At 45.1% G+C, this 23,742-nt stretch overlaps 1 protein-coding gene across 1 annotated transcript in view; it reads left to right on the forward strand.

Moving 5' to 3' along the window:
• The window catches only part of ATG7 (autophagy related 7), a gene marked incomplete at its 3' end in the record, with an annotated part of 183,734 nt that overhangs the window by 5,344 nt on the left and 154,648 nt on the right, over window positions 1–23,742 (forward strand). The window contains 2 exon segments of the mRNA XM_014592471.2: window positions 20,726–20,898; window positions 21,400–21,454. Coding sequence (XP_014447957.1) covers window positions 20,739–20,898; window positions 21,400–21,454 — 215 coding nt within the window.

Consider the following 23,742-nt stretch of genomic DNA (forward strand, 5'->3'; position numbering starts at 1 on the left):
TTTTTTTTAAAAGAGCACAGAGTTTGGAATCTCTGATACCTGAGTACCAGTCTGAGCTTTGCCACTGAACTAGTTTCATGACCTTTGGCAAGTCACGTCCTTTCTAAACTTCGGTTTCCTCATCTATGAAAAGCAAAAAGAGAGCAATTGAGATGATTTGTTACTTATTTGTAACTGGTGAATAGCCAGTAAACAGAAGCAGCTAATATTGCTGGGCTAGGAAGTTTGGATTTTACTTGTAAAGAGCAGGGCCCTGAACGTGCTCTTGTCCGATTCGAATTACTCAGGCAGTGGTGATCACCCTGGGCAGGGTAGAACCGACAGGGGAACAGTCTAGAGCCTGTTGCCGTGTTCCAAGTGACAGAAGATGAAGGCAGGGGCTGTGGAGGTGCTGACAGCTCTTCTTTGTCCCTCTCACCCATGGCACCAGCTGTCACTTATTGGTAGGCCAGTGGCCTGTGGCCTTTGCCCTGTGTCTTGGGCCCAGATCTGTTCTGGGTGCTGCCCTCAAACTCAACTCGGTCCAAAATGAAGCTCATCATCTTCTCTCCAAACCTGCCATTCTCTGTTCTTGTCCCTCCTTCAGCCGAAGCAGAGCCCTGGGAGTCCTCTTGGACGCCTTGTGCCACCTCCTTTCCCGTCGTAGCCCAGGCAGGCATCACGGTTCTCCGGATCTGCTTTCCCGATACCTCCCGATACATCGTCTGCATTTCCCCTGCTGCTGCCTTCGTTCAGGCCCTCCTCACATCCGGCCTGTCTTCCTCCCAGCCTCCCAGCCTCCCAGCCGGCTGCCCTGCCTTAGCCATCTGCTCCTCACTGACTTTGGAGTGTCCTTCGTAAAAGACAGAGCTTCACTGAAGTACCCATCTAGCTTTTCATGTAAGGCCCTTTGGTGGTGTGGTTTCCAGCCCCTCTGCCAGACAAGCCTGCCTGCCTGCCGTAAGACCTCACATGTGTTTCCTCCAGCATGTCACGCTGCTTCATTCATTCCTTGACCAGTCATCAGCAAGCGTCTGTTGGGCACCCATGAGGTGCTAGGACTGCGTCAGATACTGGCAAAACAGTCACTAGGGGAAAATGTAAAACTGACACAGCCCCTTTTCTCATAGAACGTTTATCATACCTGGCAGGGCTGACTTTAAAAAAAGTAATGATTATTTACTTAATCTTATTTAATTATTCATTTATTTTAATTTGACCAGAGAGAAAGAAGAGAGAGAAAGTGAGAAAGCATGCCACCAGGTCTGGGACTCGAACCATGGTCGGCCACATGGGAGTGTCTAGCACCTTAACCACCATGCTACCTGCTGGTTCCCAAGGCTGACATTTTTTTTAAAAAAAGATTTGTGATGTAACAGCATGTGCGCTGTGAGGGTGAGGTACATGGTGTTCTTGGAAGGAAAAAGACAGGAGGGTTGACCTGATTTAGGAGGGAGAGAGTCAGGGAAGGCTTCCCTCAGAAGTGATGATTAAGCTGAGATGCGAAGGAAGAAAAGTTAATTAGGTGCTGTGTGTGTGTGTGTGTGTGTGTGTGTGTGTGTGTGTGTGTAGGTGGACAGGAGCATTCTTAGCTTGTCCAGAGGCCATGGATGTTTCTGGAATTGAAGACGAGACTGAAACAGCTTCCTCCCTTTGTCTGCAGTGTCCCCAGTTCCCACCTGTAGCCTTCCTCATCCCCGGATGAGGATATTTGCTTGGGGCTGGGGCTGTCGTCCATACCCCTTTCCCACTTTCAAGAGTGTGTTTGGGAGTCTGCGGACCTGTTTTATTTTGCTTTAGTTTGTGACATTGATCAGGGGGCATGCTGAGTTTCTCGAGTGGGAACCGTACATGCTAAACCGTGCAGTGTGCAGGGGTAGATGTCAGGAACAGCATTGGTCCCCCAGCATGCCACGAGGACATCTGTGGAGATTGCCTGCCAGTTGTCAAAACCTTGGCTCAAGGGTTTTTATTGGAGATGTGTTTTCCCAGTCATCTAATTCGGGTGCCCCTGCCCTGTAATACCCACACCAACGCTCACTGTACTGTACTGTACTGTCCTTGTTTTGCCTTCAGACCACTCCTGGCCTTATCTTTTAAAGTTTATTATTCTGTGAGCATGAAACAGAGAGAGAGGCAGACACCCCCCAACTGAGCCTTACACGTCCGGCCACTCCCAGCCTCAGCCAGTTCTAGATCGCGGGCACCCATCATGCATAACCAGTGTACTCGGACTTCCCCAGATGTGGACCCAGAATCTTCCCTTCTGGGTCAGTCTTGCACAGGGGGCTTCATTTATATCATAGTTTACTCATGAGTGTGTTTGTAATGACAGTTTTCGGGCTGACAAGAGTCGTGCGACTCGGCTCACCTAATCAGCACACTACAGCACCCCCTGAGGAAAGAAGTAAAGCACCTTGAGGAAGGTGAGCCCCTTTCTGACCGTCCACAGGTGCCCCGTGGATTACAGTGGCTTAGGCAGTGCCTTTCCTGGGAGCACAGTCTCTGACCTGGGGTCTGTAGAATCTACCCTCGTCTCATCGTTTTCCCCTAAAGTTTATCTCTCTTCCGTGAGAGACAGACAGCTCCTCCAACAGGATCTTGAAGCCGCAGTTCACCCCTAGCTTGTAAGTTCAGGATCGCGGGCATGTGTGTATCCAGCGTACGCAGGGAGGTTTCTGGGTGTGAACCAGAATCTTCCCACACAGTGTCTTATTTTTCCACTGTGCCACCATTCAGTCCCATATTCTAATCTCTCTCTTTTTCTTTTTTCTTTCTTTCTTTCTTTCTTTCTTTCTTTCTTTCTTTCTTTCTTTCTTTCTTTCTTTTTTTTCTTTTCCTTTTTTTTTTTTTTTTTTGGGTGTGGGGGGGGTTTGCTGTAGGGCTTGTGTGTTTACCAGAGACACGGAGAAAAAGAAAATGAGAAATCATCCCCCAGAGGCATGGCCACACCATAGTCCCTTCTTCATTCTCCTTGGGATGTTGGGCATGCACGCACACACATCTGGCATGAGGTTCAAGTTGCTGAGTCCGGGACACGAATTGTGGTCAGCCATGTGGGAGTCCAGTGCCTTAAACAACACACCATTTGCTGGCCCTTCTAATCTTTTTCTTTTAAAAGAATTATTTAATTTTATTTATCATTATCATTATTTTATAATTTGCTACAGGGCACTGGTGCTCACCAGCGAGAGATAGAGAGAGAGTAGAAAGAAGGTAGGAAGCAAGCCAACAGGTTTGGGACTGGAACTGCAGTCAGCCTTGTGGGAATCCAGCATCTTAACCACCATACCACATGCAGGGCCCTATATTCTAATCTTTAAAATTAAAAAGAAAAAATGTAATTGCCAGAGGGTGGAATCCAGCATCAGAGAGAGAGAGAGAGAGAGAGAGAGAGAGACGGGCAGAAAGAGGAAGTGCCCTATAATGGGTCATGGTCATACCACAACCCCTTCTCCGTTCCTCTATTCTGTTAGGACTTGGGGCACACCCATGTACTTGCCTGGTGTGCTCCTTGAGCCACCAGAGCTGGGACTCAAACCATCACCAGCCATGTGGGATCCAGCATTCTATGCATAGTACTTAACCGCTATGCTATGGGGTTGGTCCTGAAAGTCAGTTATTTTGAAACTTCGAAATCAAGCATTTGGCCCAACCTTCAGTACTTCTCCTATTTCTTAGGGTTCTTTAAAGCGAAACAGAAACGAAAACCACAGACCTGCTGTTACTTAGGAGCAAGCCTTTGAATAACAGCCAGCTTTTAGGAAACCATCACAAATGGTGGTGGTTGGTGGATGTAAAGACTCCATAGTGATTAAGGTGAGTCCAGGCAGCTGTCCCTCCCGTCCCGAATGGCCCACGGTGACACCATTGACTGGGGGAGGTAGCAGAAAGGACTCAAAGGTAGGCAGGCCTCTTCCTGTGTTATTGCTTTCCCTCTCCTCTTTGCCACGTTTCCTCAACCGTCATCATCCCTCCATGCCCCATGGTGCTGGTGTCTGGCGTGTCCATTCTCAAAAACAGGTGGAGGGCCTGGCAGGTGGCGTGGTGGTTAAAGGCGCTGGACTCCCACATGACCAGCTGCGGTTCAAGTTCCAGACCTGGCTTGCTCTCTCTTTCTCTCTGTCTGTCTCTCTCTGGTCAAAATTTAAAAAATAATGATAATAAATAAATAATAATTAAAAAAGCAAACCTGAGGTTGAAGGAGACCGACTTGTGTGTGTAGATGAAGGCTACCACAAGAGGAACATGAAAGGGAAGGAAAACAGCAGCCCTGGAAGTAACCAGCGAGGATGATGGCCACAGTTGGACCCGTGCCCACTTCCTGACTGGCCCACTGCAGAAACAGATAATGTTGGTTCTGGGAGGGTAGAGATAGCTCCGAGGGAGGCCAAGGAGACGGCTTGCCATCATAGCAATGACCCTGACTGCGAATGTGATCAGGTGTTAGCACAGAAGTCACCTGACACTGCAGTCTCTCACACACACATGCCATTTTGGGTGACTTGGCTCCTTGTGGAAACATTAATTTGGCTCAGGGGGATCTTGACTCTAATGCAATTTTTATTATTTTTTTTTGGAGAGGTTTTTGCTGTAGGGTGTGTGCGCTTGCCAGAAAGACAGAGAGAGACAGAAAGTGAGAAATCACCCCCCAGGGGGGATGGCCACACCGCAATCCCTTCTCCTCCATTCTCCTCTCAGGATCTTGGGCACGCACGCACACGTTCCTGGTGTGAGTTTAAGCCACCAGGTCCAGGACTCGAACTGCAGTCGACTACATGGGAGTCCAGCAATATAGCCATTACGCTAACTGCTGGTCCCTCTAATGCAATTTTTGAAAGGAAGAGAGCCTTTTGTACCCATCTGGCTCCCCTGTATGAGTCCTGAGTTTTCGTCTTCCGACAAAGCTTACTCTTTCTTCTAAGTTTAGAACTTCTTTTCCTCCTTTTGAAAAAGAAGGACTTTTCTTTTTCTTTCTTTCCTTTTTTTTTTTTTTTTTTTGGTGTGTGTGTGTGTGGAAAAGAAGGCTTTTTAAAATCTCCCTCTTAGCAGTCTTGCAAATTGTTTCCAGAACTCATGCAGCTGCAGACACATCATTAGTCTACAAAATGTGCATGGGCGCCGTGTACCAGCGTGGCCCTCTCCCCATTCCTGGCCATCTCCTCCTCTTCTGCACATCAGCAGCTAAGAACATACTCTGTCAGCAGGACTCGGTCATGTGGTCTGCTGCTTATTTTAATGCTTGCCAGCGCTCACAGCCCTGCAGCTGGGAAAATGAGAATAGAAGCCTGCCCTGTGTGCTCCATGCGGGCCCAGAGAAGGTGCTTGAGGGCCAAATGGTGGTTCTTCTGGCACTTCAGCTCAGTGAATGGCCCTGTGTGGTCCTGGAGAAACTGAACACTGTGTGCTTCTGACCCCTCAGAACTCATTCCCTTGGACTTCTCCTTGATAACCTAGAGCAGACCAACCATTTCATTTTAATTCAGTGCCCCTTGGAGGAAGGCGGAGCTTAAATGAGACATGTTTTAGACAGAGGGTTTTGTAGTGAGCATGAGGAAGGGAACCACATTAGTCAGGCACTGAGGGCCCATATGGGGGCATGACAAGAAAAACTAACAGCTGCCGCCATTTGTTGACTGCTTACTGCATACCAGGCACTGGAGCAGGTCTATCATCCACATCCTCATTTAGCCTCCCGACAACGTACCAGGTTAGGTATAACCATCCTTATTTTACAGATGAGGAAATTAGGGTGCAGGGGGGTGACGTGATCCTCCCAAGGCTTCTCAGTGAAATGGCACCAGGATCCAAACTTGGGGTTTATCTAACCGAAGATCAGCTTCCCAGCTGTGCATTACGTCACCCCTCCTTTCAGTCTCTCTCTCTGAACTGTTAGAAGCTCCCCTGCTCTCCCAAAGCAAGCATACAAAACCCCCCAAACACACGCATGGGAAATGATGGTGAGAGAGCTTCTAAGTTCTTGTCAGGCTGGTCTCTTTCTCGGCTTTCCTCTAAGGCTATAGTTTACCTAAAAACGTTTATTTTTTTCCTTTTTTGATTGCCCCTCCTCTTTGATCGTTGCTTGTTTTCTACCAGTTTTATTTTGTTATTTCTAAGAATCCTACACTGGCTGGAGGTTTGCTGTGTCCAATCCTATTAGACTCCTGCAGAGGGAGAATGGCTGGGCAGGCTCTCTCTAGGAAGCATTTCTGCCTCAATTAATTTCATAAGCAGCAGAAGCAAAATACCTCCATCTTCAGCATCTTTAATTACAAAATGCCAGAAAGCTGTACGGAAATGATACGCAGGCTCCTGATTTAGAGCGATGAGTTTTTTGTTTTCAGCAAAGTTAGATTTAAGTGGGTCCTCTGTTAACTGTTGAATGAGTACATGAAGGTTCTTTGTAGGGTTTATATAGCTTGAACACAGAGGCTTTTGTTCTGCTTTTTATTTCAGGTCTAACATACGTATAGTAAGGTGAGCCGATCATAAATATGAGGGGACATCAAAAAGATCATGGAGGGGCCAGCAGGGGGCGTGGTGATCAAGGCACTGGACTCCTACATGGCTGACTGCGGTTTGAGCCCCAGGCCTAGAGACTTGCTTTCTCACTTTCCCTGTCTTTCTCTGCTAATGCAGTTGCCCTGTAGCAAATTAAAATGTGATAATAATGATGATAGTGATAAATACAACCAAATAAATAATTCTCTTAAAAATAAGGTCAGGGATGGGCTCAGTAGGTGGCTTAGTGGTGAAGGCACTGGGCTCCCACATGGCTGACTGTGGTTCTAGCCCTGGACCTGGTGACTTTCTTTCTCACCCGCCCCCATCTCTCTCTGGTGAGCACATGTGCTCTATAGCAAATGAAAAATAATCCTCATAATACATCTTTTTTTTTAAAGTTCATGAAAAAATGAAATCGAAGTAGGAATTTATCCTGATGCAGAAGTTTTTAAAATCCATGTATAATTTTTTCTTAATAGGCATTTGCCCTGAACTCTTTGAACCCTCATATAAATTCCCTTTCTTGGAACATACGTACAGTTCTAGGACTCACATGGAAACCAAAATCCATGGGTGCCCAGGTCCCTTCCAGTGAGCTCATTGGATCCACAGGTTCCGCATCCCTGGATGTGGAGGGAATCCCCCCTGCAGTTGGCTAACCAAGGATGTGGAACCCCAGGATACGAAAGGCTAGTTTGGATATATGCCTTGTACCTAGCTCAAAAACTAGGGCATGTCCAGGTCCCTGAAACCCTCCCTTCTGCCCTTCTCAGTCAGTAGCCCATCTCACCCGTAATTACCATTCTGTTATTACTTTCGCTTGTTGAACCTAGCATAGAGCTGCATTTGTATCTGGGTGTTAAAATTGTTGTTAGTAAAAACTTACAGAACATTATAAGAATAAGAGAAAGACCTTCCTTCCATCTACCTTTCTCCCAGAGACTCTGTTCAGATTCTTTTCTTTTTCTCTTCTTAAGGTTTTTTGCCATAGGGTGTCTGTGCTCGCCAGAGAGATAGTGACAGGGAAAGTGAGAAATCACTATCCGGGGAGATGACCATGCTACTGTTCCTTCTTCTCCATTTTCCTCCTGGGATTTTGGGCATGCACACACATGTGGCCAGTGTGAGTTTCTTTCTTTCTTTTTCTTTCTTTCTTTCTCATGTTTTTTAATAATTATTTATTCAACTTTATTTATTATGATCATTATTTTTTCAACTTGACTGGAGAGAGACAGAGAGAGGGAAAGCAAGCCACCCGGTCTGGGATTTGAACCATGGTTGACCATGTGGGAGTCCTGTACCCCAACCCACCATGCCACCTGCCGGCCCCTGGCCAATGTGAGTTTCAAGCCACTGAGTCTGGGACTCAAACTGAGGTTGGCCACGTGGGAGTCCAGCACCATAACCACCACACCACCTGCTTGCCCCCTCTGTTCAGATTTCATCCCAAGAATATCCTTTATAAATAGCCAGTCATTATCCCAAGATGGAATGTTGCCCCAGTTGTCATGCTTTTCTCTTCGCTTTTGATCTGGAACAGCTCTTTCATCTTCCCTTGACTTTTAAGACCTTGACAGTTTCACAGATGATAAACCAGTCCCAGTCATTTTGTAGATCGTCTTTCAGTTTGGGTTTATCTGACATTTTCCCTCAGTGGGAACCAGGTTATGTATTTTCTGCCAGGTATCACAGGCGCTGTGTTCTTTTCATTGCATTCCATCAGATAGCAATCTGTTTGTCAGCATTACTGCTGTTGTTAACTTTAATCCTTCAGTAAGATAATGTCTTAATGACTAGATTTTGTCACTATTAAGTCACGTTTTTCCCCCTCTGTCATTGATAAATCTTTTGTAGAGAGATACTTTGAGATTGTGAAGATAGGCTATTAATTTACATAACTACAGGAACACTTCCAGGAAAGAAAGATTTATTCTTTCCTACTTTTGAATGTGGTGAAGTAAGATTAAAAAAAAAATTTCATTTTATTTATAATTATAATAGTAATAATTTTTAAATTTAACCAGAGAGAGACACAGAGAAAGAGAGAAGGAAAGTGAGAAAGCAAGCCACCAGGTCCAGGACTCAAACCACTGTCAGACTGTGGGAGTGTAGCACTTTAGCCACCTCACCACCTCCTGGCCTGAGTACAATTTTATTTAAACCCATGTGTGGATGCATATTTCTTGTCCCCTACGATCTTGGTCCTAGATTAAACAATGAAAGGTTTGGAGACCCTCCAGGTCATACATTTCTCTGTGTGTTCTTCATGATTTCTTTCTCCAGCGTCCACATTCTATGGTAGTAAGCTTCTAGACTTTGTCCCCCCAGTCACAGAAACTTGGCTTATTTCTTTCTCTCATTTCTCTTGGGGAAGATACTCATAAAGGATTCTAGAATTCATCTTAGTAATGTCTGAGAGTCACTCTGCAAGGGGACTCTGCAATTGAGAGGGGTGTGAGCCAGATATGTATTTGTGTAATTCACAGCCAAGTGATGGAAGCAGATGGGTAAACAAAGAGCTGAAAACCAGCACTGGCTATTGAGGCAGCTCCGAGCCAGATGATCAGCTGTAGCCGATGGGCAGAGCGTGAGAGCGTGAAGGCAGTTGGAGACAGTGCTGGGGAAGCTGGATTTTCAGACATGCCAGGCAGTTGTAGGGAGAAGGTGAGGGAGAAGAGAGAACACTTTTCAGAGACAGACACCATTGGTTCAGGGTTGCCAAGGCATGTGAGCAGGTGTTAGAAGAGCACCAAGTTAGCTTGAGATGAGAGGACTTCCCAAAGTTGATGAGAAAAATGAAAGTCGGAGTTTATTTGGCACCAAAATATTAAAATCCATGCATAGTTTTTTTATAATATATATATTTTTTCATGAACTTTTTGAAGACCTTGCATCCTTCTTGAGCACCACATCAGCCAGGAGGAGCAGGGCCATGAGATGAGGTTAGCAAAGGTGAAAGGCAGCAGGCAGAGTCCAGGAGGAAGTACGAAGGGGCCATCAGAAGTGAGCTAATACCCCCATTTAGGACGTGGAATGTTGCTAATGCTGTCTTCCCAGCGTGTTATGAGTCTCAATAAACAGCAAATGGACTTCATCTTGGTTTAATGACTCTGGGATACAGGTGAGGGTGTTGGGAGTACACTATATTTACCAGTTCGTAAAGAAGTGTTTGCAGCATTACAAGGTGCCTGTTACAGACCTGCAGACATGACCTTGGAGTCTGGCCTTGCCATTCACTTTGCCCTTTCTGATCTCTCCTGCCTTTTAAAAAGATTCTGCCAATCTTCCTAAAAACAAGATGCATCGTTGGCACCTTCGAAGAATCAAAACATAACAGGTTTGGAAGATCATCTAATCTGGGGGGTCAGTGACTACAACCTGCGGGTCGGATCCTATGCCAAGTGTTTTTTTGTACATCCATGAGCTAAGAATTTTTTTGGGGGAAGGGAGAGGTCTTTGCTATAGGGTGCATGTACTTGCCAGAAAGACAGAGACAGATACAGAAAGTGAGAAGTCACCCCCCAGGGGGATGGCCATGCCTCAATCCCTTCTCCTCCATTCTCCTCTCGGGATCTTGAGCATGCACATACGCATACACACACACCCGGTGTGAGTTTAAGCCTTCGGATCCCGGATTTGAACTGTGGTCGACTACATGGGAGTCCAGCAACATAGCCCTTATGTGAACTGCTAGTCCTGAACTAAGAATTAGGTTTTTACATTTTTCTTTTCTTTCTTTTTTTTAAAGGAAATATTTATTTATTTTTGTTTATTATAAAATTTTGCTGTAGGGTACATGTGTTCACCAGAGAGAGAGAAAGTGAGAAAGGAAGCCGCCAAGTCCAGGACTCAAACCACTGGCGGCCATGGGGGAGACCAGCGCCTTAACCACCATGCCACCTGCTGGCCCCAGTTTTTACATTTTTCTCGGGTTGTAAAAGAAGAAGATGAACCCATGACAGAAGCTTTTTGTAGCCTGAAGTGCCTGAAATATTTACTCTCTGACCCTTTGCAGGAAAAGCTCCCGAAGCCCTGGCCTTGCGTGACTGTCTGATACAGTAATCTGTGCAGTCGTGTTTGGCAAATAAGCTTCTAATATATGCTTCCATACTTTCACTAATGAAAAATCATCTTCCTGAGTCATCTCTCTGAGCAGTCTCTTTCCTGCTTGGACAATTTGAGCTATCAGTAATTTTTAAACTCTGCTGAAATTTGTTTACCATATGGCATCCATCCATTGGCCCTTGTGGAAGAAAAGAGATTTTATTTCAGTATTTACTGAGCTCCTGTTATACGCTAGCTAAATGCTGGAAAAAAGTATAAGACATGATTCTTTAACATTTTATTTATGTGTTCAGAGAGAAAGTAAGAGAGATACCCACAACATGGTCTTCTTGCTACCATCCATCCCATGCCTCAGACATTCTGGATCACAGGCACATATGTGCACCCCTGGGATGTACAGGGGAGCCTCAGGATGCGAACCTGGAGCCTTCCCATGTGGGTCCAGCATTGTTGAGCCTTGGGCCACTGGGTGGTCCCAAGACATCATCTTGTATGAAGGATCTTCAAGGTGATATTTCTTAAAACCAAAGCAGTTGGTGGTCTTATACCTTTCTCATTCCCTATCTTCTTGCCATTGGGTTAGGACTTCTTTCTTTAACTATTTTACTTATTTCTGCATTGCTGTTCCATATGCACAGTACAAAATAAAAAAGGAAAAATGTCATACAGTGAGAACAAGGCTCTACAGTTCTGTCTCCTGACTCAGAGTTTCTTTCTTCTGAGGCAAATACTATCATACATTTCCTGTGGGAATTTGACTTTAAAGAACAGCCCTGTCGGGACCAGCCATTGGCATAATGGCTACGTTGCTGGACTCCCATGTAGTCAACTGTGGTTCAAGTCCTAGACCCAGTGACTTAAACTCACACCAGACGCGCACGCGTGTGTGCCCAAGATCCAGAGAGGAGAATGTAGGAGAAGGGATTGAAGTGTGGCCATCCCTCCTGGGGAGGTGATTTCTCACTTTCTGTCTCTCTGTCTCTCTGTTTTTCTGGCGAGTGCATGTGTCCTATAACAAAAATCTCCCCCCCCAAAAAAAAACCCCGAAAAACAAAAACAAAGAAACTCAGCCCTGTCTACCAAAAGACTGAGGTCCACTTGGATAGAAACTTTGGGAAATACTTATTCAGTGACATTTCCTGCACTCCCACTCACGTAACCTGCTGAGCGTGACTCAGTTCTGTTCCCCTAAGTTTGGGTGGTAGACGTAGCTGCAGGGAATCTGTATTGCTTTACCCCCCACCCTCCCCTTTCAGCTTAATCTTCACTGAACTTCCTGCCCACCGCTGGGCTTCTTACACTGCTGGGATTCTTGTTCATTACAGTGTCGACTCCTCATCAAAGCCTTTCCCCTTTAATTGGAAGTGACACAATCCCATCTTATGTAACGCCTGGGTTTCACATCCCGAATATGATAGAAACCATTGGAAATAAAGATGAACCACACTGAATGTCAGTTTCTCCCCTCACATATGTCTGAATGGGATTCTGAAGTGTGAGGGAAGTCATCTTTTAGCCCCCCAAGCTAAGCAGAGGTTGAAGCCGCACCTGGGCTGTCCACGGTGATACAGGCCAGCCTTTTCAGGAAGCAGGTTATGTTTGTATGTAGATTAGTGACCCATAGCTAAGACTGTACCTCAGAATCCCTCCACCCCGACCCCCATTCCCTTCTGATCGAGTCTTCATTCTTCCTGTCCAGTTTAGGAATCACAGCCATGTGACATAGACATAGAGATTCTTAAGTGATTCATTTACCCCAGACTATCCTATTCAGACGATTCTAGCAAATTCCTCATCGCCCCTTGCTGCTGTTGCTTCAGACCCTTCTGTTTTCTTAGCCTGTCAGGCGACAGTTTAAGCAGCTGGACACCAACCATATCCTCTTGCGAAATAGGCTATTGTGTTTTGTTCAGGCTTTCTCAGAGGTCACATAAGTCAGAAAATGTTGGAAGCCTATGCCTCTTATGCAAATTACTTTCTTAGCATGCCTGTCAACACCCTCTTCCTTTACTTTTTCTTTTGTAATTCCAGCTGTATGGGAATATAGTTGATGGAGAAAATGTCTGTAATCTTTCAAGTAGTCATCCTGACTCACTTTTTCTCAGCTACTGTAGTGCTTGCTGCAGAACAGGGTTTTCTTTTTCTGGCTCTGGGATTTTCTGGCACTGGTAAAATTCCATCTCGATGACCTCAGCAGGTCATCAACACGATGATGAAAACACGTTACATTTGACCTTTAAGAGTGAGCTGTGCATGAGTAACCTATGAAGGGGGCTGCGATCCATCTCACGGAGGATTACAGCTGAGATGCACATGTCCCACTGTCTGCTGCTGGGCCCATTTCCTTCCACCTTGGGTGATCGCTCTGGCCCTGGCCTTTTATTCTGATTCTGTTGGGGAGAAGATGAGCATGCAAATGATTTTCAAAATGACTGGTTACTTTTTAGCCTCTGTGGGGCTTATGGACAGTGTAAAGGTTCTGCAAAGAGGTTTCTTCCTTCCAGAACCACAGCAGAGTGATGAGAGCAGGGGCTTGGGAGTCAGCACACTGGGTTATCAGCATCTGAGCTTGACCACTTTCTCACTGTGTGGCTTTGATGAGTTATTTAGGTTCTCAGCCCTTGTTTTTTTTTTTTTTTTTGGTTAAGTAGGCATGCTATAAACACTGTGGCGTTGTTATGATACTAATGTAAATGTAAAATGTTCAGTGTAGTGTTTGTAGAATGAGTATTCAATGTAAACAATTGCTACTGGGATTCCCACTATTACTGCCATTATTTTAAAAGTGCTTCAAAAGGCATTATCCAGAAAGCAAGTACAATTCGTGGTGGTAAATGGTCTGTCTAATGGCGTTTTCATCTATCAGTGTGGAGAAGCGGACCACTGGTACCCACTGACTGGTACCCCTTCATAAAGAACATCCAGAGATGTGAAAGAACGTTCCTGGCAAAGGGGAAAGGTTTCTTAGGAACCTCAGCAAAGGCATAAGGTCAGGAAACTAGCAGGCTGTCAACAGTGCCCTCATTTCTTTTTGTTGTTGTGTTTGAGAGATTTTTGCTATAGGGTGCATGTGCTTGGTAGAGAGACACAGAGACAGCGAGAAATCACACCTTCCCCCCCGGGGTGTGTGTGGCCACACTGCAATCCCTTCTCCACTTGGGATTTTGAGCATGTGTGCATATGCACTCAACGTGAGTTTAAGCCACTGGGACCAGCAGTTAGCATAATGGGTCCCGGGCTCAAACCACAGTTGACTATGTGGGAGTCCAGTGATGTAGCCATTGCGCCATCTGCTGGTCCCAACGGCGCCTTCATTTCTGTGTAGTAAGGCCAGTAGGGTTTTGTTGGGTTGCACAGGGAGCCACAGGCAGGTCAGGCCTGTAGTACTGTGCCTTCTTGTTTGCAAAAGATGGGGACTGACAGCAATGAGCCCCGGGCACCTTCCTGCAGGAGCTGAGGTGAGAAATGCCGAGCCTAGTGTGGGGAAGTGGGAATGCAGAGAAGGAAAGCAGGCCTTGCCAGGAAGCATGATGTCACACAAGAGGTTTTCACTTGGGAGTAACGCTGGGATGTGAATCCTGGTTCTGCCACATTCCTTGCTGTATATAGCCTTGTATGAATTTCTCACCTGGGGACCAGCAGTTAGCATAACAGCTATGTCGCTGGACTCCCATGTAGTCGACCACGGTTTGAGTCCCGGACCCGGTAGCTTAAATTCACGCCGGGGAAATGTGCATGTGTGCCCAGGATCCCAAGAGGAGAATGGAGGAGAAGGCATTGCGGCATGGCTTTCCCCCCTGGGGGTGATTTCTTGCTTTCTGTCTCTGTCTTTCTGGTGAGCACACGTGCCCTATAGCAAGAACCTCTCCAGAAAAAAAAGAAAAAATAAAAAGAAATACTAGCTGCATCCTGGAGGAAGAGAGCAAAAGGAAGCCACTAGAAGCTCAGGAAACCAAGTACGAGGCTGTGAGAGGGTTTCTCCACCGTGTGTAATGTTCACAAGCTTTTCAGAGGTCTGTGGAAATGAGAGAGACCTGTAAAAAGAAGATGAAAATTCTGAGAATGCACAACTGTAAAAATCCTTTCAAATGGTTAAAAGTCAAAAATATTTAATATGGGGTGCATTTAAATACATTCGATCTTATTTAGAGGTGGGGCCTCTAAAAGTAAGAGGACCTATGCAACCACTGTGGAAAGGAACATGGAAGTTCCTCCAAATTTACAAATTGAACTACCGTATGACCTAGCAGCCCCACTCCTGGGTATTTAACCTAATGGTCAGAGCATCACTCAGTTGGAAAGACACTTGCACATCCATGTTTACTGCTACATTATTCACAGTAGCTGAGACTCAACCTAAGTGTCCAAAAACTGATGACTAGATTCAAACAATGTGGTGCAGGGGCCAACGGCAGGCATGGTGGTTAAGGCACTGGACATGGCCGACTGTGGTTCGAGTCCCAGACCTGGTGACTTGAAAATCACACCAGGTGCGTGTGCGTGAATACCAACAATCTCAGGAGGAGAATGGAGGAGAAGGGACTGCATGCAGTGTGGCCATCTCCCCTAGGGGGTGATTCCTCACTTTCCCTCTTGCTGTCTCTTTCTGTCTCTCTTTGGTGTGTGCGTGCATCCTATGGCAAAAAAACCTTAAAAAAAAAAAGTGGTATGTATGCACAATGGAATACTAATTAGCCACAGAAAAGGCAAGATTCTGTCATTTGATACAAAGTGGAAGATTCAATGCTAAGTGAAAGAAGCCAGACTATGAAAGACACACACTGTGTGTCCCCACTTAGTATATATAGAATGTCTGTGCTTACTGGCAGAAGCTGGAAGACTGAAGACAAAGAAGTAGAGAGGACAGTTATAGGTACTTGAGATTACATGGGTGGCATGGGTGATTGGGAGCAGATCAGGAAAAAAGCATTTAACAGACACAGGGACACGTGTAGACAGGGCAAATGGGTTGTGGAATGGCACACCACAACAGAGTAAGAAAAAAGGGATGTAGCCAATTATATATGTATGTGTGTATGTGTGTGTGTGTGTATATGTATATATATATATATTCAATACCTGTCCTCCATAGTCTTTCTTTGTGTCTCAGAGTGTGGTTAATTTTGGCAAATATTCTGCGTAATAACATGAATCATTATCTGTTTCATATAGATATTCTGTACCTACGGATTTTATTTCCACTCTATGGTCTTTTAACTGTGGTTAAAAGAGATGTGTTGGGAGGGGGGGCAGCAGATGGTGAGGTGGTTGGGGTGCTGGACTCCCACATGGCCAACTGCGGGTCAAGTCTTGGACCTAGTGGCTTGTGTTCTCACTTCCACTTTCTCTCTCTCTTTCTCTCTCTGGTCAAATAAAAAAAATAATAACAACAAATGAGATGTGTTAACACTAGAGATATGTGTTCATATTTCTTGCGTATGTATATAATGCTCTCAAAAAAGAAAAATTAATAGAGCAAAAATTGAAGGTACATATCATAATGTATATTTTTATTGAAAACAGTAAATATGGTCATATCTTTGATTCAATTATCACACACTATACATCCTTTGAAAATTCACATTGCACCCCACAAAGATTTACAACAATTAAATAAAAAAAAAACTATAAAGAATAAAAAGTTAAAAAAAAAAAAGTGGAACCAATAGATGGCGTAATGGGTACATCACTGGACTCTCACGTAGTCAGCCACAGTTCCAGTCCTGGACCTGGTGGGTTAAAACTCATGCCAGGCACATGTGTGTGCATGCTCAAAATCCCAAGAGGAAAATGGAGGAGAAGGGAGTGTAGCGTGGCTACGCCCCCTGGGGAGTGATTTCTTGCTTTGTCTCTCTGGTGAGCACATGCTCTCTCTATAGCAAAAATCTCTCTCAAAAAAAAAAAATAGTGCCAGTGACCCGAAGGCATGACAAGAGCACTCAATGTACATCAGCTTCACCCAGTGGACTGGACAGACTTGAGAACTCCTGGCCACCCTCCCCATCCCCTCTGTACTCGGCAGAAAGAACGGGTGTGCACGGGCATCCTCATGTCCTAGTAAGCCCTCCGGGTGGTGAACGTTTGCAGACCCTTTGTCAGGACGGTCTGGAGCATGATGCTGCAAACTGGAGAATTTTAGGGGCAGCGATGTGCTGCTACTTCTGTCATCAATGGAGTTTATAGATTCGAAAAATATTTGATTGTTGTCATCCCCACCCCTTGTTTTCTGTTTGCTAAGCTCCTGTGGTGAATTTTTTCATTTATTCACCATTGGATTTCTGTTGCCAAAGACTATTTTTAAATGTGGAGAGCATATTCAGCCTGTTGAAAAACATCCACCCATCAGGAATCCAGTAGCAAACTAACTTGCCCCCTGGATCTTGCAGGGGACAAAGTTACTCCCCCGTGGTGATCTTGCCTTTACAGCCTGTCCTGTTTTTAGCAGTCCGCTTTCAAATTGCACTTTAGAAAGCCACCACTGAGCTCCTTTTAAACATTAAACTCAGTGGCATCGACCTTTTCTTGGACCTCTAGTATCCTGTCATTTCTTTTTTCCTTTTTCTTTCTTAAAGTTTATTCATTTATTCCATGAGTGAGAGAGACAGAGACAGAGAGAAGGAAACAGAGAGAAAGGTAACCCCTAATGGGGTCCCGATGCTGCTATCCACCCCAGCTTCAGCCAGCCTCAGATCATGGGCATTGGTGTGTCTGGCACGCTCAGGGAAGTCTCACTTGAACCTGGAACCTTCCAACATGGGTCAGCCTTGCAGAGTGCTGGGTTTTACTGCTGCACCACTCTGACTCCTCCAGTGTCCTTTTACCATGACTCTTCTGAGTTTTATATTGCCTGGCCTGGAAGATGGACCATCCTCGCAAGCAACGACTGCTTGCTTGCTTGCTCTGTTTCTTCTCTCTTCCTGACTCTGGACATTCTGTAGGACTATTGGCTGTGCCTTTTGTTTCTCTGAGAAACTTCCAGGAATAATCATTCTCCCCTGCGTTACCTGTTACCTCAGTGTCCAGGCCTCCTAAAGCCCTCCAAGTCCTCCTTCTTGGGTTTGGCTCCTTGTTTTTTTTTTTTTTTTGGAGAGGTTTTTGCTATAGGTCATGTGTGCTCAGCAGAAAGACAGAGAGACAGAAAGCGAGAAATCACCCCTGAGGGGGGGATGGCCATGCTGCAATCCCTTCTCCTCCATTCTCCTCTCGGGATCTTGGGCATGCACACACACGCACCCGGTGTGAGTTTAAGCCACGGGTCCGGGACTCGAACTGCGGTCGGCTACATTGGAGTCCAGTGACATAGACATTACGCCATCTGCTGGTCCCTGCTCCTGTCTCCTTGGCTCAGCCTCGTTTGGCCCTGCTGTGGCTCACAGGTGCAATGGGCTTCGGTTATCATTATCCTCCTGAGACTGACTGCCCCTCAATTGTCTTTTCGGTCAGTCCAGCTACAGTTGTAGCCAGTCACAGCTTGCCCACCAAGGACACTTTACTCATTCCCTGAGTCCCCCCCAGGTACCAAATTAGGTCTCCTCTGTCTGAAAATGTCTCCTCCTTTCCAGGGGCTCTTCTTCTGCTCAAGTCCAGGTTTTCACAGATCCTTAGGAACGAATTTCCCTGTCAGTCCCCTTCAAAGCTTTTCGCCACTGCAGAATTACACCACATGAAGGGACTTCAAAAAGTTCATGGAGGGAAACCAGCAGTTAGCGAATGGCTATGTCCCTGAACTCCCATGTAGCCAATCATGGTTCGAGTCCCGGACCTGGTGACTTAAACTCACACCGGGCGTGTGTGCATGCGTGCCCAAGATCCCGAGAGGAGAATGGAGGAGAAGGGATTGCGGCGTGGCCATCCTACCCCCCAGGGGGGGGGTGATTTCTCGCTTTCTGTCTCTGTCTCTCTCTGTCTGGCGAGCGCACACACCCTATAGCAAAAACCTCTCCAAAAAAAAAAAAAAGTTCATGGATACATGGGATTCAAGTATGAGCATATTTGGTTAAAAAAAAAAAAGAAAAGAAAAGAAAGAAAAAGAAAAAAAAAGAAAATCATGCAGTTTTTTCACAATATGCATCGCCCATGAACTTTTGGAAGACCCTCTCATAGTCCCTGTGCAGAACCACCACTGGCTCCCTATGAGGGAATTGTTCCACCTCTCGTGTGGAGCTTCAGCACCTGTGTCCGCCATATGTCCCACACAGCTCCATGTGTCCCGCTCTTGCAAGTGCGAGGCCCCCACTAAGGACAGCGAGGCTCGTGCAGACACTTCCCTACCTGAACGGCCTCTCTTCTCTTCATGTGCCTCCCGCCTCTCCCCATCTCCCCCCTTCGGTGCTTCTCATCGCTCAGGCTCACCTCCCTTTTCACGGCTCTCCCCACACTCATGCCTCCTCCTTGGCTTTTAGTTCTTTGCACGTAGAGCACTAACTTTGCATTTCAACATAGTTACTGTCCACCCAGATCTCCTCCTCTCTAATTCTGAAGTCCTCCCAGCTTGGAAAACGGAAAGCGTTTTAGTCATCTTGACACAAAGCTGAGTCAAAGCCTCTCACAAATGGATGTGCGCTGTCTTTAGAATATTGTGTCCCATTCTGCCGCAGAAATTCTGCTGTGTCTGGCCGGGAAGTAATTGGATATGATGGAAAGCGAAGGGACCTCTTAAGTGTGTGTGTTTTACAGTTGTCACATATTCCTCTAGTTTTGTGCTCCTCAGCTGGGGCGTGTGAACCCTGGGAGTGTGCAAGGGATATAGGAGGTTACAGCATACACGTGCATGATTGCTGGGAGGCTCCAATTTATTAGGTGATTTGAAGAGGGAAATGAAATATTAAAATATATATTACGGCATAAAAGGCAAAATTTCCATGCAATTTCAAAATGAAACATAAGGGGGCCAGCAGGCGGCTTTGCAGTTAAGGTGCAGGATTCCCACACAGTTGACCACTATTTGAGTCCCGGACCCAGCCACTTGAAAATCATGCCAAGCACATGTGCGTGCATGCCCAAAACTCCGAGAGGAGAATGGAGGAGATTGAGATATGAGCATACTCCTGAGAAGCAATTTCTCACTTTCCTACTATATCTCTCTCTCTGGTGAACACACACACACACTATGGCAAAAACCAAATAAATAAATAAATAAATAAATAAAATGTAGCATAAGATTTCAAAGAAATGCAGGTGGGAGAAAAGTACTCTCATTCTCCTTAGCTGGGAATGCTCCAGACAGAACTGGATCATTGAGTTTCTAGCTGGTTGGATTTGTTAGGATTCTGTACTGCAGAATTCTCTAGGACCACACAGGATGGCGAAAACTTCCGAAACTGTGTCGAAGAAGTAACACTTATGCATCAGTCAGACTGGCTAATAAGAAAAGTTAGGACCTGAAGGGGTTACAGAAATCTCTTGTGTCATGAGGAGACTAAACTTAACAGCATACGCCCATTATTCTGGATAATTAGAGTGTTGTGTCTCAAGTGAAATAAGCCAGTCACAAAAACACGCATACTCTGTGGTTCCACTTGTATGTGGTATCTAACATATTCAAACTCATATAGACAGAAAGTAGAATAGTGATTGTCAGGGGTTGGGGTAGAGGGATTGGGGAGTTGTTGTTTAAAGAGTTTACAGTTCCAGTTTTGCAAAAGTTCTGGGGATCTGTTTTACAACAGATACAATGGTATGCTGTGAATATAATTCATACTACTGACTGTGTACTTCAGAGTGGTCAAGAGCATACATTACATGTTAGAGGTTTTCACTACAACTTTTTAAAAAAGTTATGCCTAAAGGTAGCCCATATTCCTCTCCATACCCTTGATTTTTTTGTTTATTTGAACGCCCCTAGCCACCACGTCACCTGCTGGCCCCCCACCTTTTTTTCAAATAGTGGGGTGTGTGCACTTGCTTGAGAGACAGAAAGCAAGAAATCACCCCTCAGAGAGGATGGCCACACTGTAATCCCTTCTCCATTCTCCTCTTGGGATTTTGGGCATGCACACACAGATGCCCGGCATCCGTTTTAAGCCGCTGGGTCTGGGACTTGAACCGCGGTCAACTATGTGGGAGTCCAGTATCATAATTGATACACTATTTGCTGGTCCCTATTATAAATGTTTTCTGACAAGTGTTGTGTGGTTATGCTCTTCAGCATTTTGCTGTGTTCTGTTTTGTCTTTTAGTTGGCAACAGATAATGGCAGCAGCCATGGGAGATCCGGGGCTCTCCAAATTGCAGTTTGCCCCCTTTAGCAGTGCCTTGGATGTTGGGTTCTGGCATGAGTTGACCCAGAAGAAGTTGAATGAGTATCGGCTGGATGAAGCACCCAAGGACATCAAGGGTTATTACTACAATGGTAGGTGATAGTAACTCCATCTTCCACCACCTTCTGTTTTCTTCTTTGTCCTCAAATATCGTGTCTGCTTTCCTTTAGAAAGGGACACCCATTTCTTTGCTAATCAGTACTCTTCACTAGTTTCCATTTTACTTCCTGGCTTTTGACCCAAGTTCATTTTCATTTCTTTTCTTTTGTTTTTGGAAGAAAAAAAGGAGTAGTAGAATGCAAATCTATTTATCCAAATAACTGTGATGGCCTAGCATTGCTGGGAAAAGAGATTGAAAAATTTTTTTTCCCCAATGAATCCTTTTTATATTCTTGGCAAATCTCTTGTGTTCCCAAGAGCTTTGTCACATTCTGCCATTATCTTTACATGTCATCTCTGTATCATAGATGATCAGCATTTGGATGTAGCACTTTGGGCTCAACAAAAAGAACAAAGTTAACCATCAAAACATTCGTGTTATGCATGCTGTTGTTCTAACTTGGCACTGAAAGCGTGACTATGCTTCTGTCCAGGTGATTCTGCTGGTCTGCCTGCTCGCTTGACGCTGGAGTTCAGCGCTTTCGACATGTGAGTATTTACTTACTCACAGTCTAAGGTAAAGAACATTGTCTGCATCTGGTGGGGAGAGAGGGTTCCTAGCTCCCTCACAGGTGTACCATGGGAGGATCTAGCGCCTCACAGTTCTAGTGTCTATCCCATGGAGACAGTGCTAGGACGCTGATTCACTTTTTCCAGCAGATATTTATCAGAGCCTATTTGGTGCCAAGTCCCTCAAGACTGGTTGAGACTTAGATCACATTGCTCTTGATTTTGATTGTAGTTAGTATTCTACGGTCTTTTATTTTAATTCTTTTTAGGTTTATAACATAGAATATGTGCGATCACCAGAGAGAGAGAAAGAGAGGGAGAGAAAGTGAGAATCCAGTTCCCCAAGTGGATAGCCATGTTGCAGTCCTGTTGCCTCTGTTCTCCTCTTGGGATTTTGGGCACACATGAACATGTGCCTGGTTTGAGTTTCAAGTCATCAGGCCTGGGATTCAAACTGGGATCAGCCATGTGGGAGTCCAGAACCTTAACCATGACACCGTCTCTGGCCCTTATGATCTTTTATTTGTATCTCTTGACTTACTTCTTTAGGTGCTCCTCCATGGGCGTCAATCGGTGAATGTTTTTGAGGCTTCTTCTGTATACAAGCTATTGTGCAAGGCATTATGGGGATATGCAAAGAAGTTAGACATATTTGGGAGCCAGTGAGTGGCATGGTGGTTGAGGTGCTAGACTTCCATATGACGGACTATTGTTCAAGTCTGGGACGTGGCAGCTTAAATATCACAACAAACAAACAGACAGACAGACAAACAGATAGACAGATGTTTAAATAAATAAGTAAGAATTTAGATTTGTACTTGAATATTTTTAACTTGCTTTGGAGCTGTGGAGTTTCTGGAGAGAAGGGAGACATTTGTTGAGTACTCAGTTAGCTAGGAGTTCTCATAAACATAGTCTTTTCACACTTTCCAGGTATGATTTTTCCCTATTTCAGATGAGGAGACCATGGGTCAACAAGTGAAATGGCTTGTCTAAGGTCACATCTACTAAAATGTAGAAAGCAGGAGTGAATGATGAAAAACAAAATCCTGTCATTTGACATGAAGTGAATGAGCCTAGATGATATAATGCTAAGTGAAGTAAGTCAAACTACGAGAGACAAATACCCCACTTAACACTAACCAAATGTCTGCGCTTTATGGCAGAAACTAAAGCACTTGCTAGCACAGAAACAGAATAATGTAGACGACAGAAACTCCGAGGGCTCGGTTGGGAGACAGTGAGCAGCAGACACAAGGATGCATGGGAACGGAATCGAGTGGGGTGGGTTTTGGAACTGTGCACCACGGCTGAGTAAACACATCACTGATAATTCAATATATATGTTTTTCTTTTTTAATGAATTATTTATTTATTCATTACTGTTTTTACAATTTGCTATAAGGCATGTGCGCTCATCAGAGACAGAGAGAGGGAAAGTGAGAAAGCAAGCTGCCAGGCCCAGGACTTGAGCTATGGACAGCCATGTGGGACTCCAGTGCCTAACTACCACACTACCTGCTGGCCCCTCAATACATACTTCTGGGAAAAAAAACAAAAAAACATAATTCACCTGATTACTAGAAACCATCCCAGGGGCATAAGAAATATGAGAAACCTAGAAAATATTTCTCCCCGAAGGAAAATATCAATTCCTCTTCATCTAGAGACAATACTAGGAAACTCATGGAAATGTCAGATAAGCAATTCAGAATATTTATAGTGACAAAAGTAAATGACGAGAAATGAGACAAGGAACTCCAGAAGATGCAAGAAAAAAAGAGACAGGGGGCTCTAGGAGAAGAGGAAGCCCATTCACAATTGGAACGAAATAGACACCATAAAAAAGAATCAAATGGACTTGTTAGTGATGAAGACTATAATATAGAAAAGCGAAACCTTCCTGGAAGGTGGTAAAAGCAGATTAGGTAACGCAGAAGATCAAATCTCAGATGTACAAGATAAAACCTCTGACCTAGAAAAAAATTATCATAAAGACAGAGAAAATAACCAAGAAGAATGAGGACAACATACAAAAATGACTAGATACCATTAAGTGCCCAGACAGCTAGATAATTGGTATCCTGGAAGATGAAGAAAATGATAAGGGGGGAACCAGCAGTTAGCGTAATGGCTATGTCGCTGGACTCCATGTAGTCGACTGCGGTTCGCGTCCCGGACCCGGTGGCTTAGAACTCACGCCGGGCGCGTGTGCGTGCATGCCCAAGATCCCGAGAGGAGAATGGAGGAGAAGGGATTGCGGCGTG

The sequence above is a fragment of the Tupaia chinensis genome, unplaced genomic scaffold (genome assembly GCF_000334495.1).
Source record: "Tupaia chinensis unplaced genomic scaffold, TupChi_1.0 Scaffold000704_1, whole genome shotgun sequence".
NCBI classification, from domain to species: domain Eukaryota; kingdom Metazoa; phylum Chordata; class Mammalia; order Scandentia; family Tupaiidae; genus Tupaia; species Tupaia belangeri.